We start from the raw sequence: 14979 nt of genomic DNA, 5'->3' as shown, positions 1-14979 counted from the left end.
CTTGTTCTTATAGAAATATATCCCCCTGATATTGTATGCCTAGACTCTGATGTTAAACATTTTTTTTTATTTTTTGCACTCAAACAATTTCTCTTTCAAAACTTTTCACATTCTATCTGCAGTTTTTCCACGGAACACCTCACTCCATTTAGTTTTACACAGTGACTGTTTTGCTTCCATATAATCTGTAATTAACCTTCTCTGCATTGGCTTAGATTTCAGTCTGGCAGAATTATCTAGCAACAAATTAACCTTTATAAGTCCAGGATCACTGCACATCAATGGTGGTAAAACGTGACTTGAAGTTAGAGTAATTTTTTGGGAACACAAACTATTTCTAGTATGTTCTGTCCCCTGGTAATTTTTTTACAATCTGAAGCAATTGTTGTTCCTGAGCATATGCCGGGAATAATTTCCTTACTAATATTGTTAAATCAATAGTATTCCAGTCTTTTTCTGGTAAATTTAAGTCCCCAGCTAATATTATTCTTTCCTCCTGTGTTTCATGCAAGAAATGTATGAATTCCTATAGGTCATCTGCACTTGACTTTGGTGGTCTATACACTTCAACAATTTTTATATGTTCCAGGGTTGCTTTATTGTCACAGTTACACAGTCTATAGTTTTGGTGTTATCACTGAACAAGTAATACTCACAGGTCTTATAGCTATCTTTAATCCCTATCATAACACCTCCACCTGATTTTGTGTGGGAACGTCTGTTACAGTAAAAACATTTATACCCTGACAGAACTGGTTTCCAGTCATTGTTCTTTAACCGTGTTTTACAAACAATAACAACATCAATCTTGTGTGAACATATCAAATTTACCAATAAAAAACTTTATTATTAATGCTCCTACCATTAACAACCATAAGATATGCATCAAATGTTGCTATCTGTGAACCGTTAAATTTTCGACATGGCAAAAATCCTGCCTAGTGTTTGTCAAATATTGGAAAATATCTGCTGCAAACATTCTCTTCCCTGATCTTTACAAATGCATACCATCCTGTCTGAACACGTGTGCCCAAAATTAGGCTTGGATGCTCTACACATTTCCATTTTTTTAAAACAGGACATTTTTTCCATGAAGGTATTTACCCAAAAAATCTTTTCATTCACAGTGACCTAACAATCCTTTCTACAGGTGAATTGTGAAAAATACGTCTTAACACCAGTACAAGCTATACTATCTAAGAGGGCTGCCAGTTCCCTAATAACAGTCAGAGAATCAATCGTTGTGAGTGACATCAATTGTACCAACATGAATAAAAATAGATCCGTACTTCCTTACATTAAGCCATTCCAAGGCTTGTCTCACATCTTCTATTTTTGCTCCTGGTAAGTATAACATAATTTGATGTTCATTATCATCTCTGCAAATATAGGTATCAGTTCCAGTAATAATTCTCCAATTACAAGAATATCTTTGCTGGCCAGCTCTGAAGAATCTTCAGCTTCTAATACAGCAATATCTGCTCTATCGATTGTTACGAAGGATAGATTTTCATCTTTATTAGTCTTATTAATCCCACTGTTTTCATTGTGTATTAAATTCTCATCCAGCTGGTATTGTAAATCCAAAGCTTGAGCCATGTAGTCAACATCTGTCTTTCTCTTCTTTTTTCTTACAGTAATGTTCTTCAATCCTTCCACGTTCAATTTCAATTTCTTCCTTTTCACCTGCCCATTGCCTCTTTTTTCCACCTTCTCCATTGGAAAGATGATGCCTTTTTCTGTAGACTGAGGGTTTTCTGATAGACAGATATCTTCATTCCCTGTAACATGTGTGTTACATAACAAAGCAGTGTCCTTTTTAGTATGTATTCTCTTTCCTTTACAGTAATTAATCAGCTTCTTTTTCTTCCTTGTTATTTGTTAACTTCTTCCTTTCTTTCTTTTTTTGTTTCCTTCTAAACAAACTGGATCCTCAGATTGCTGAATGCATCCAGAATTCCAGAGTTGTCAGCGGCATCATCTTGTTTCATAGGGTTTGAATAATCTTTGCAGAAAATGATGCATCATTTCCTAAATCTGTTCTATTTGTTCTGTGCCTAACATTATTTAGTTCATCAGTCCAGTCAATAACGTGTAACAACAGTTCTCCAAGCCACGCCAATTGCACAAGTGCAATCATCATCAGTAAGTCTAGATTTACTTCTAACAATGGTATGCAAATCATCCAACTTTTGACACAAGGAACACAGATCACCAGTGTTATCAGCTGTTACCTTTAAATATACATAGCATTTATGACACTGTACAAGATATTTGTGCATTAGCAAATCGTTAATTGCACACTCATTTAAGGAATCCATATTCAGCTTCAAATGAATAAAATATTGTAAAAGAAAAGAATAATCAGAATCAGTCACCACAGAATTCATAAAGAATTTAAATCAACTTCTATGACAACAAAAATCACACCAGCAGTATACAACTAAATAATAAAGTACAGTAATGTTGTTCTGACCATACAAGTTCTACAAGCCAGACAAAAGTTGTAATTCTTTTACGATGCACTTCTTTTTAACAGTAAAGATAAATATATCACAAACCAAGATAGGATTGTTTAGATATGCTCAGCAATATATATATATATATATATATATATATATATATATATATATATATATATATATTTCACAGGAACATGTGCATTTAATTGAAAGTTTTGTTTTAATTGGGTTGATACGCATGCAATAACTATTTCAGCGCATGCGCCAATAATAACTAAAATAAAAATGGAGGGTAATAAAATAAAAATGAGACACTGGTGCTTGTCCATCTATCTGTTAAACCGAGAGTAATTTAAGGAATGGACAGTAGAAATTATTTGGGCATTATTAGGGAAGACAAATTTCTTCAGAAAAAATAACTAAGGATTGGGATAGTGGTGCAGCGGTTAGCGATGTCACCTCACAGCAAGAGGTTCTCTGGTTCAGTTCTTGGCTGGAGCTCCTCCTGTGTTGAGTCTGCATGTCCTCTCTGCGGTTGAGTGAGTTTTAAAGACGTGTGTGTGTGTGTGTGTGTGTGTGTGTGCCGAGCTGGCAACTTAACACCATAAATTCATCACTGCCAATCAATCTGCGGACTGGTGATCCGCTGGGAAAAGCCAAAAGACATTGCTTTTTTAATTTAAAAAAGGGGTAGATATAAAAGAAAGAGAGATATGGTTAAGAAATAACAAAAATTATTCAGAGGGACTGACAAAGGTTAAGGTATTAATTCTGCAGAACAGTGGCACAGCAGACAGCATTGTCACTTCACATCTAGAGGTTCTACAGTTCAAGTCTAAGCTGGGATGCATTCTGTGTGGAAACTGCATGTCCTCCCTGTGTTTGTGTGTGTTTCCTCCAGGTGCTCAAGTTTCCTTCCAAATTCCCAAGACATACAGTAGGTGGACTGGACACTCTAAATTGGCCATAGGTGTGAGTGTGCTTTCAAGTGTGTGATACAGAACATCAACTGTGGCAGGGTTATCCACCTGACAGTGTGAACCTTGGCTCCAGATGATAGTCACTGTTGAAGTGACACCCGACCCCATATGCAAAAAAATGGTAAAAGGGGCTGTGGATGGATGGATGAATGCAAGGATGCCAAAGGTTAAAGTATTGCAAAGTAGGGGAAATCTCAAAGAACTAGAAGAGGTGCAACTGCAGAGTGCTGAAGAGAAAATAAGGGACTGCCTGGACGATATGCATGAGTTTACAAAGACTGCTGTTCAGCAACTGTTTTTTGTAATAACTCCGGAGCATAAAAGCTTTTAGCACAATGGCTCAGACAATAGAAAGTAGAAAGTGTTGTTACTAGAGCAGCTCCAAAAGTGATAGAAGGAGGATATTAATGGTATATTTGTTGTAGAAAGGGGACACTGGCAAGTGAAGATGATTATGCTGCAATGTATTTATATTCCATGTAAGACTGCTACAATGGAAGATAACCAGAGATCCTGTAGCATTATTAGAAATATTTTAGAAATTTTATGAAAATCTGTATAAAGCAGAGAAATGTGTAAATTAAGAAAAAGTACATTCCATGATGATTCACTATGGAGCGAATCATCATGGAACTCATAAACAGAGACATTGGGAACCTCCAGACACTGGACCCTATCCAATTCGGCTTTGATAAAGGCAGATCCTGCCTCCTAAACCTAGTTGACTTCTTTGAAACAGTTACAAAGGCCATAGATGAAGAAAAGGTAGTCCACACAGCCTACCTGGACCTCGCTAAGGCCTTCGACACCATTCCCCACTCTGGCATCATAGATAAGCTCACCAGCTTGAATATTAACCCCTAAGTCATGAGATGGGTTTCCAACTCGCTCACAGATAGAACACACATGGTCAGAGTTGCAGGTGCCATGTCCGACTCTAAACCAGTTACAAGTGGCATCCCACAGGGCTTGGTCCTGTGACCCCTCCTGTTCAGTATATACTTCTCTGAGGTACAGGCAAGCACGGGAGGATTATGGCTGACCAAGTTCGCAGATGACTGCAAACTGGGGGTCATAATCGACTCTTCAGCTGACACAGACATCCTCCAGAAGATTCTCACAGAGACAGATACTGGTGTCAGAATCATGGCCTCAAGCTAAATGACAAAAAATGCACAGTCATTCTCTTAGGGAAAAACAAAGTGCCCACAAATTATCACATAGGTGGTAATCCACTCAGTACGGAAGATGCAATTAGGGACCTGGGGACCCAGGTAGATAGCAACCTCTCCTTTGATAATCACATTGCCAAAGTGGTTAGAAATTCCTTCTATGTAGCCCACCTAATCACGAAAGGGTTCACATCTAGATCAAGAGAGGTCATTGTGCCACTCTACTCATCACTCATTAGGCCCATAATAGAATACAATGCCCCATTTGGAATGTACCTTACTCGACACCTGCAACAGCTGGAAAGACCACAGAAGTACCTCACCAAGAGGATCATGGGCCTCAAACAGATGCCCTATGCAGCTCAACTAAAGAAACTCCAGCTCTACTCGGTTGCTTACCACCTGCTCAGAGGTGATCTCTGCCTGACATATAAGGTCATGTCCAACCCGGAATTAATGGACATGCTCCACCTCAAGAAACCAAATCTCTTAGAGCCACACGCTCCAGTGAATTAAACCTCAGCACAACAATAAACAGGACATGCTGGAGGGATAGATTCCTGTCCCAGAGACTTCCCTTGCTCTGGAATAGAATCCCAGTTTATGTTAGGCAAAGCCCCTCACTGACTCTCTTCAAGAGAAGTCTTGACGAGTAGATGGGAAATCGTAAATTTACCCCTGGGATCACTTTAATGGCCTTGCTAGACAGAGGCCCAGGAAACTAATTCAAAAGGGAGGCGAAAGCCAACACATTCTGGCTAGGCTTATAAATGCCCTTGGGAAGACAGCCTAGTACCTACCTATGAACCTATGAAATGTTTATAGAAGAATTAAATATGACAAGGTTAGAGGCAGATGAGGCTCAATTACTAATGGTTATTATAGGAGGAGAGGAGATAAAAATGGTGATGTATAATGAATCTACAGGAAAGTCTCCAGGAACAGATGGTATTCCTGTGGAGGTTTGGAAGCTAGGAGAGAAGAAAGTGATAAAGATCTGGAAGGCTTTGTTACACAGTATTTTAAAAGTAGGAGAAGTGCCAATGTCCTGGAAGAAAGTTTTAGTGGCTGTAATACCTAACTATGGTAAAGATATATTAGATCCAGCTTCATATAGGCCCATCTAAACCAAGATTATAAAGTGCTTATGTCTATAATGGCTAAAAGAATGGCAAAGGTGATGCCAAAATTCATAGATATGGATTGGTGTTGTTTTGTCAAGGGGAGGCAAACATTTGGCAACATTAATACAACAATAATGATCCAGAGGGAAGCAGAATGTAAGAAAATGCCACTGTTGATGGTGGGTTTTGATGCAGAAAAAGCATTCAGCAAGGTAAGCTGGGATTTTATGAGTAGGACAATGGAAGCATTTGCATTCTCTGACAAAATAATAAGGTTAATAAGGCGGATATATGAGGGATTGGAAGTGAAAATTAAAATGGGGAGGGTGTCCTCTCTGATAAGTTCTGTATGAGCAGAGAAACCAGGCAGAGGTGTCTTCGCCCCATTTGTTATTTGCATTTTATTTAGTATTTAGAACAACTAGCAAAATAAATAAATAAACACATAATGGATTCATACAGTCAAAGATATAATTGGAATGATACTCAAGAAAAGTTAGCTTTATTAGCAGATTATATTATTTTGTGCCTGATAAAACCAGAAAAGGACATTTCAGCTTTGTGGAACATTCTGAGACAGTTTCAAGTTGTTTTAGGATACAAAGTTAATAAAGATAAAACAAATAAGATAGTGGAAACTATGTAACCATACAAGAAATGGTTTAGCAATACCCATATTTATGGGGACAAGATAAAATGAAATGCTTAGGAGTATGTGTTAAAAATAATTCTGTTATGGCTGCAAGAATATGTGGCAAAAGACTAAACAAAAGATAATGGAAAACTGAGAAATTGGAAGCTCTGTTTCATGGATATATACTGTAGCAAGATACAAGTAGTGAAAATGTTTTAGTCCCTTTGGTTTTACACACAAGTCAGGCATATTGTTATCAACCAGAGGAGAAGTCGTGGATAATAATTAATAAAGAGTTGAAAGATTTTATCTGGGAGGGGGAAAGGGCAAGCGTCAAGTAGGATAAGTTGATTCATCCAATAGAACAAGGTGGTTTTGGATTCCTTGATCTGAAGGTGCATTTCAGAGCTACACAGTTAAGGCCCCAATACACAGCACAAGCAGAAAGCTATAATTCTAAGTGGAAAGGGATGATGATGAAACAGAGGGAAGCTCAGTAAATGAGGAGAGAGTGGGATTTTGGATGCAGATCCTTACGGAGAATAACAATAATCATACAGAATGTTATATTCATAAAGTAACAACGTATTCTAAAAACTAAGCCAATGTGGGAATGGAGAAAAGAGATTCTGCCAATAGGGATGACTGCAATTAGGGGTACAGAGAATAGGCAAGAGGGAGATGGAATTTGCTAGAGAAAATTGGCAAAGGAACCAAGGTATTGGGAGCAAATAACTAGAGAGGGAATGGAAGAGGCCAATAATTCATTTAGCCTGCAGGCTACAGACTGACTTCCCTATAAAGAATTGATACCAGAGTATTGGCAAAGAGAAAGGAATAAGGAAAAGCTAAGTGAAAGACCATCATTCTTGTAGTTTTTAGTAGGATCTAGAATGGAAGCTGATGTTGGGGGTGAGATAATTAGTAGGGTATATACAATATTGCACGATAACTATAGGAATCAATCAGAGGAAGTTTGAAAGGATTGGGAAGAGAGACCGTATAAGCCATTCACAAAGAAATAATGGGAGAATATATGTATGTCTCCCAAATATGCAACAAAGTCAAGAAGACTTATGATCTTTACTTAGAAGTGTTTGCATAGATCTTTTCATACCCAAAGCAGACTCCAAAGAACTTTTCCTTAGGTACACTGCAAATGTTGTAGGTGTGATAGGGAAGAAAGAGGTGATTGGAAACATTTTTGGGGAGTGTAATGAGTTGACAGACTAAACATTCCTTGCAGACTACTCCATCAGCATAGTGGATGAGCAAATTGGTGTAACTAAGGAAAATATTTCTTTGAGCTCTGATACAGTATCTGAATTGCCTAGGCATAGTAAGGCCTCATGAGTTTGATTCTGGTGGCTGCCCATAAAGCAATTACCAGAAAATGGAAATCAAAGTCTAAACCTACCATACTAGAAGTAGTGAACATAGTTACAGAGATAAAAGAACTGGAAGTGAGATATTTAGAAACGGGCAGGAGCAAATTACATTGAAAAAATGGGAATTGTGGGGCGAATAGATATGAATAATGTTTTGTAGGAGGAATGAAGTTTAAGGAAAGGCAGGAACTGAATGAGCTATGCTATGTAATGTTTAACTGACAATGACTGTATAGAAGATAATATATGATGTATAATGTTTGCAGCTAAATATATGTCAAAATGGTTTGTTGGCATTTATGTAAGTGTTTGATTCTCTATGCCATAAATGATAATTCAATACAGATGTTTCTTATTTAAAAAGAAAAAAAGACGTGTCTCCCTTGCGCTACATAGACTGCTTTAAAGTAATGTCTCTATCTCTTTTCTCAGTCTTCTACAGACTCCTGACATAGAGATCTCTCTTTTATGCAAAAGGGTTGATAGTAGGTATTAGTTATTCATGTCATTGGGTACTAACAAACTGGGATCCTTTGGCTGGGCAAAAAAAATATCTACTGGATAAACAGCTTGGTATTAATCGATGATGATGAAGCATGTGTGCAATGTGTAAAGTTATTTTTTAACATTCCAGTGAATGGAAAGTGTAGAATATATGTCTTTTTTTTCTGGCATAAAAACACAATAAATAAAAACTAAGTGTATGTTTGGTTTGGAGGTTGGTTTAGAGAGACTATGATATGTTTTGGGGTGGCAGCATCTCTTTTTTGTACATGATCTATGTAAAATTACTTTTTTACAATATAATGAATGTGAAATTAGGTCCATGTTTCAGCTTATTTATCTTATTTAGTAGTCTTAAGGTAAAACAATGTATACTTTGGTTTGGAGGGTTGGTTTACATGGAATAGCAGAGACAGACTTAGAGTGGCTACTGAGAGCATTATAGGTCCCCCACCAGTGCTTATGTTAAAAAGTCATCATCCAACAAATCTTACACAGCTTTGAACTGTGGTTTTCAACACTACAGCCATCTATAAATTACACTCACAGTCAAGCTTTTTTGTCACAGTAGATGTTTCTGGTTGCAAAAGCAGTTAGTCTTGAAGTGAGAAATGTAGCCATTATGGCAATTATCAGAATATTAACTGAAGCTTTTGAGCTCAGCATCCCAACAAAAGAAATGTTGTAAGTAGTCTGAGTCTTCCATGTGTAAAAGTAAAACACAACTCTCTCCCAGAGTTATTTTCTATTTCAAATAGTAAAATATATCTTGTACTCTAATCTAATGTGTATGCTGAATGGACAAAGCAATCAGCATGCCCATTGTAAACTAGCATTACCCAAATGAAGAAGTCCAGCAACCAGCTGGTTTAAAAAAAATAAAGAATACCTAAAAGTCTTTTCAGACACACAGAAAAGAACACTAAAAGAAAATAGATGACACAGCCGATCCTGCTATTTAACTTGTTTCCCTTGCAGTCAATGCACATAAACAAAAGTAGTTTATGATCCACAAGAAGATATGAAAAAGCAGAAATAAGAAAGATAGACAGCATACAAAATGTTACAATGATTTTTTTTTTTTTATAATCTATTTTAAACTCAAGGGATGTCAGGACTACAAGCATTCATGTAAACTCCTGAGTGTCTAACGGAGATAAAAATTTTCAGAAGCCCATTGCCCATCCTTGCTAATGTGTGCTAACCCTAACCCTAACCCTAAGTCCTTGTTCCTAACTCCAACTCAGTACCTTACCTTAAGAAAAGTCCTTTGTCTAACACTATCACTGTTCAGACAAATTAGGTTTGAAGATAGTGTTAGGCTTTTTTTGCTTAAGCAACTGCAAAAGGAAACTACCAGCTTTCCTTTTTGTGAGCAGATGCACTTTCACTGCTTTTGATTGTTCAGTAAGCATGTTTTCAATGTGCTGGCATCAATTGTACTTTGAATTTCACCTCAAGGAAACTCCATGTGTCATTTTGGAATGGTGGAGTTCTACTATTTTATACACTGACTTGAAGGAAGTAAGAGTCTTTAAGAAGTAATTCAAGCAGATTGTTTTTGTTGCACTGTGATTTGATAAACAGCAGAACAATGAAATGCATGTTAACCATAAACAGAAGTGCACATATGTATGCACGCACATGCACACACACACACACACACACACACACACACACACACACACACACACACACACACGCGCGCACACACACACAGACACACACACCATATTTAATGCAATCAGGGTTGTAGTTCATTTAAGTTATGTATTATCAGTGCTCTATATATGGCCTTTCAAGAGTTGTTTATTCTCCTTTCGTTATTTACTTTTATCACAAAATACCACATATTAGAAAGTAACATTGACAGTGGAAGTATTTTCTATAGAATGTCTACAAGACTGCATTCAAAGGTTATGGAATATGAGTGCAATCTGCAACTTTATATAATACAAGAACATTCACAGACCTGCAGAAAACCTGTCAGTTTGGCTGTGAAAAGGGAAGAAACATAAACAGCGTTCACACAGCACTACGCAATAGCAAGTACAATGCATGCAGACCTTTGCTCAGACAAATGTATGCATTCTGCTGCCCTATAGTTGAGTTTATTTCAGTTATACTTTTCCAGCTCTGCTTTTAAGGCCCAAGAAGTTCAGCTCCACCTCAAGTAAAACATCCAGTTCTGCATTATTGCTCATTCATATTCCTTTTACATAACTGTAAAATGCTTCCCATACCCTACGGTCAGATTTGTCTCACTTTAACTATTTACTCAACTGTATCTTGTCTTCTCACTCACACAAACCTGGACATCAAAAGTCATCACATAAATTGTTTCTAATGAAACGCTACGTTGCTGCAGGGCAATATGCATATATAAGTCTTCAGTTTAGTAACAGAAATATGCAAAAGCAAAATAATAAGATACACCCAGCAAGTTACCATACGATCTTCATGATCTGTGTGTGTATATATATATATATATATATATATATATATATATATATATATATGTATATTTGTGTTGAAATTATGTTTGCAGAACTATAAATGAATCTCTGGCAACTTGAAACTATAAGTGTGTGTGTGTTTTGCACAGAGATTTTATAGCTGTCTTTAACCCCAGTCTAATTCACTTTTAGAAAGCTTTCTCATTCAGGAACATAGTATTACAGAGTGGTGGAACAGATACTCATATCAAGCAGAAATAATGACTATAAATTACAAAACATGTTATCAGACTCATGCCAAACCAACAATAACTTTTGTCTGTCCTGTCAATCCTTCCATCACCTGTCAGTACAAAACTCACCTGATTGTGTTCCCAATTACAGAGAAGGCGGCCCCAGGTCTGCAGACTTCAATTGCTTCGTCTCTACATCTCCTTGCAACCTCCACTAATTTCTGTCCACCTTCATCCACATTGCCAACCAAGAATGTTTCAGATGTGTCACCATGGTAGCCTTCATAATAAACCTTGTATGAAGTAAAGGCAACATTAAGAATTAGAGAACTTGCAATAGACTTTTACAAGCTGATTAAAACAAAGATGCACACAAACTATTTCTTAATTTTAAAGCTTAGCCTCTGACTTATTTTTGAATGATAACACACTCTCTGTTATTTTCTGGCCTTAACTATAGACATAGAATTAAAGATGCCATAATGTTACTGAAGACCTGCAAAAAAAAAAAAAAAAAAAAAAAAACACAGGAAGTCATTATGGTACTGTAATCAACGAAACAGTTGCAGCTGTAGTGGCACATCTGTTCTAATGTTGTGACGGCCATGGAAACTTCAGACATGCCAAAATGAAGCATGTAGTATGAGAGTTGCATGCTAGGGATTTGCTTATTAACAGTACAGTACTCATCTTCCCCTCTACAGTTACAAAAAAATAAAATAAATAAATAAATCAAATGCACTGGAAAATAAGCATGTGCTTAAATAAACAGCACCATTTCTACACGCACTTCATGGAATCATGTCAGCTTTACAAAGGTGATTTCCATGAGTCCCATTGCTCTCAGAGTTTCACTGAAAAAAAAAACTTTTAGTGAACTTAAAACTAAAGCTTTTTTTGCAGATGACATAAGCCCCCTAGCACCCCCCCAATTGAGGGGAAACCCTCCACACACATCCTAACTTAAAGTATATATACTAACCCCATGGTCATACAAAAGTGTAGCAAGCGTAAAATTAGTTTTACTGAATGTAGTCTTTCATCAAAACCATTTTGGAACACTGGGAGTTGCTGAAACTACCTTTTTATAGCTGCCACATTCCCTGTTATACCAATGCCCATTTATCTGAATGGCAGTACATGCACATTACTACATACTGATAATTTTACACTGACAGCTATATACTGTCAAGGAACATTGCAAATGATTAGCACCACCTTTTAAATATATGTCTGGAAGTGCTGTCACAGATTAAATATTGTTCATTCATATATGATAATACAAACCACGGCTCCCTATCAGACGATCGAAACACCGTTTCCGCGAATATGAAATGATCGACACGTATTGCACGAACTACATAAACGCCGAACATCCAAAAGAGAGAAATCCGAAATGTCGAAGTGTTTTGGTTGGCCCGTCTGCGATATAGCTCCGTAAGGTAAGTGCAATAGATATGGACCTTAGGGTAGGGTGCGGGTTAAGGTAAGTGTATAGATAGGTAATGTATGTAAGATTTAGTGCAGTGTTAGAAGTAGGGTTTTGTTAAATGTATATATGTGTATTATTTATTTTGTTAGGGTATATCTCCGCAGGGGAAGTGTGCGGTAGTTACGGACCTTAGGGTTAGGGAGGGGTTAAGGATAGTGCATAGATAGTTGTGTATGTGGGGTTTAATGTAGCATTAGAAGTAGGGTTTTGTTAAATGTATTTATGTGGATTATTTATTTTGTTAGGGTATATCTCTGTAGGGGAAGTGTGTGGTAGTTAGGGAGGGGTTAAGGATAGTGCATAGATAGTTGTGTATGTAGGGTTTAGTGTAGGGTTAGAAGTTGGGTTGTGGTGCTTTACTTTAGGGTTAGGAGTAAGGTTTGGTTAGTGTATGTACGTGGTTTATTTATTTTGTTTGGTTAGGTAGTATGTAGCGGGTGGTGGGGTTGGCCGACTATGACCGTTCGATGTTTTAAATTTTGCGATTTAAAACATTTGGTCTATTCGCGGTTCGATTAATACGTGTCGCTCTTTTGGTATTCGCTGAAATGGATTTTTGCCGAACTGATATAGACCCCAAACCACTGCTGTCACTTCTGGATTACCAAAACAAACCAAGGGTCACCTCCAGGTTCAGGAAAATTAAGCATGTAATGTACATCAAACAGCACTTTGTTAATAATGTTATTTGTATCTAAATTAAATGCATATATTTACTTTTTTATTTTGCACTATTTTGTTTACTGGGAATATCCAACTGAGCAAGGCTGCTTATTTACAGTGAAAGCCAATAGATAAAAGCTGTAGCAATACTGAAATTACAATGCCACCAAATGAAAGAAATGTTGCAGCTTTATTTTGTAAACAATGCATTTTCACTAACATCTAAATCTTGTAGCACTTGCAGTATACTTTTTTATTTTATATATTTGTTAACCCAGTAAGCCAAATGGACACTAGTGTTCCTTTTTAGGGGTGACCCAAGAGCAGTGCCTGGTAAAGTGACTTGCTCAGAGTTATACAAATAGGCAAATGGAGGTGGAAGGATTAAATTCATGCACCCTGGTCTATAGAAAACAGCTGAAAAACAGCTCATAGCCTTAATCCTCTGCACTACAGACTACTGCTGTCATCACTAAACAGTTTAATTTCAACATATGTACACATATACATATTTGCAGTGTGCTACACCCATTTGTGCTTCTCAGAAGAAACAAATTCTGCTGAAAAATGGCACCTATGCTCAGTCGGACTTTCCCAGTAAACAAATATAATAAATAAATATTATTTGTCTGGCAGCTTGAATGCACTACTCTTTCTTGTGACATTTAAGTGCTGTCCTTTAAACATCTGTGTAAAGTGACACAGTTTTTGCATGATACAGATGGTATATTCTGTAAGTCTGATTTATGAAAGCCAAAGCAGTTACTACTTTATATGTTGCTGGAATAGGCCAACCACAGATCATGGCATTTTCTTTGGGTACTTTCACTACAGCAGTGGTAACAGTGGAGAATAGTGAGTCATGTGGATTAGCTTGGATTAACAATAGCTGTAATAATTCATCACGACTTTCAGCACTGATTCATGAGTACATAAGATGGTACTAGGCAATAGATGACCTAAGTCTTTTGAAGCACGGCCATTACAACTCCAAAGGTAGACCCAACTAATTACTCCACTGTCAATATGGAATATGAGGCTAGGCATGGGGTAAAAAGAAGTTATGTATTCACCATAACACTCAATCTATGTTCTCCATTTTCATCCTTCCTCAACAGTTGGGTTCGGATCTGACTAGTCCGCTATTTTAGCTTGTGGCCACTAAAACGCTCTCATGCATCTCCCTTACCCATAATGCACCAACTCCTAACATAGCTGAGGTGATAGCCACCAGAAAGATGGCCTTCTAGGTCAGAAACCTAAGATCACATTTTGCTGTTGGTTCAAAGGAGGAATGAATCACGGCCTGCAATAAAAATTTAAGTCCCATGGAGGAGTTGGATCTTTATAAGGAGGTCTCAAAAGAGGGGCACCTATCAAGAAGGCCTTACAAAGTTTAGATGAAGCCACGGTGGAGTTCTCAAATCCAATGTGAAAATAAGTGAAGGCTGCTAATTGAACTAATCGTTGAGGGGCTAGCTTCTTCATTGAAAATTGTTGCCAAAAATTCAAGGACACTTTGCAAAGAGGCGAAAAAGGGGTCAATATGTTTCTGAAGCACCCAGAAAAACCTCTTCCATTTACGTCTGTAAAGTGCTCTTGTAGAAGCTTTATGGGAAGATAAAAGTATATCACAGACAGGGGATGATAGCACAGGTTGTCTGGTTGTTAAAGGAAGTGGAGAAATCATACTGTCAGCTTTAGGTTTGAGATATCCGGGTGAATCATGCCTCTCAGGTGGGACAGGAAGTCTGGAACTGGATCCAGAAATCAAGATGGGCAAATTAAATGAAACCAAAGAAAGAGGAACCAAATCTGCTGAGGCCAGTAAGGTGCAATGAAGATGACTCTGCTCTTCAACCAGAAAGCTT

The 14979-nt window shown here is 37.3% G+C and overlaps 1 protein-coding gene across 3 annotated transcripts in view; it reads right to left on the bottom strand.

Annotated features, from left to right (window-relative positions):
* Positions 1–14979, bottom strand: part of METAP1D (methionyl aminopeptidase type 1D, mitochondrial) — a 1999572-nt gene that overhangs the window by 749008 nt on the left and 1235585 nt on the right. For all 3 annotated transcript variants that reach the window (XM_044075535.1, XM_044075537.1, XM_044075536.1), the window contains one exon: positions 11083–11246. In XM_044075535.1, the coding sequence (XP_043931470.1) occupies positions 11083–11246 (164 nt within the window). The remainder of the gene's footprint in view (positions 1–11082; positions 11247–14979) is intronic.

This window comes from Protopterus annectens, chromosome 6.part1, assembly GCF_019279795.1.
Source record: "Protopterus annectens isolate FY-2018-M chromosome 6.part1, PAN1.0, whole genome shotgun sequence".
NCBI lineage: Eukaryota > Metazoa > Chordata > Ceratodontiformes > Protopteridae > Protopterus > Protopterus annectens.
The sequence above is the reverse complement of the archived record's forward strand: the minus strand, read 5'-3'. Positions and strand labels throughout refer to the sequence as shown.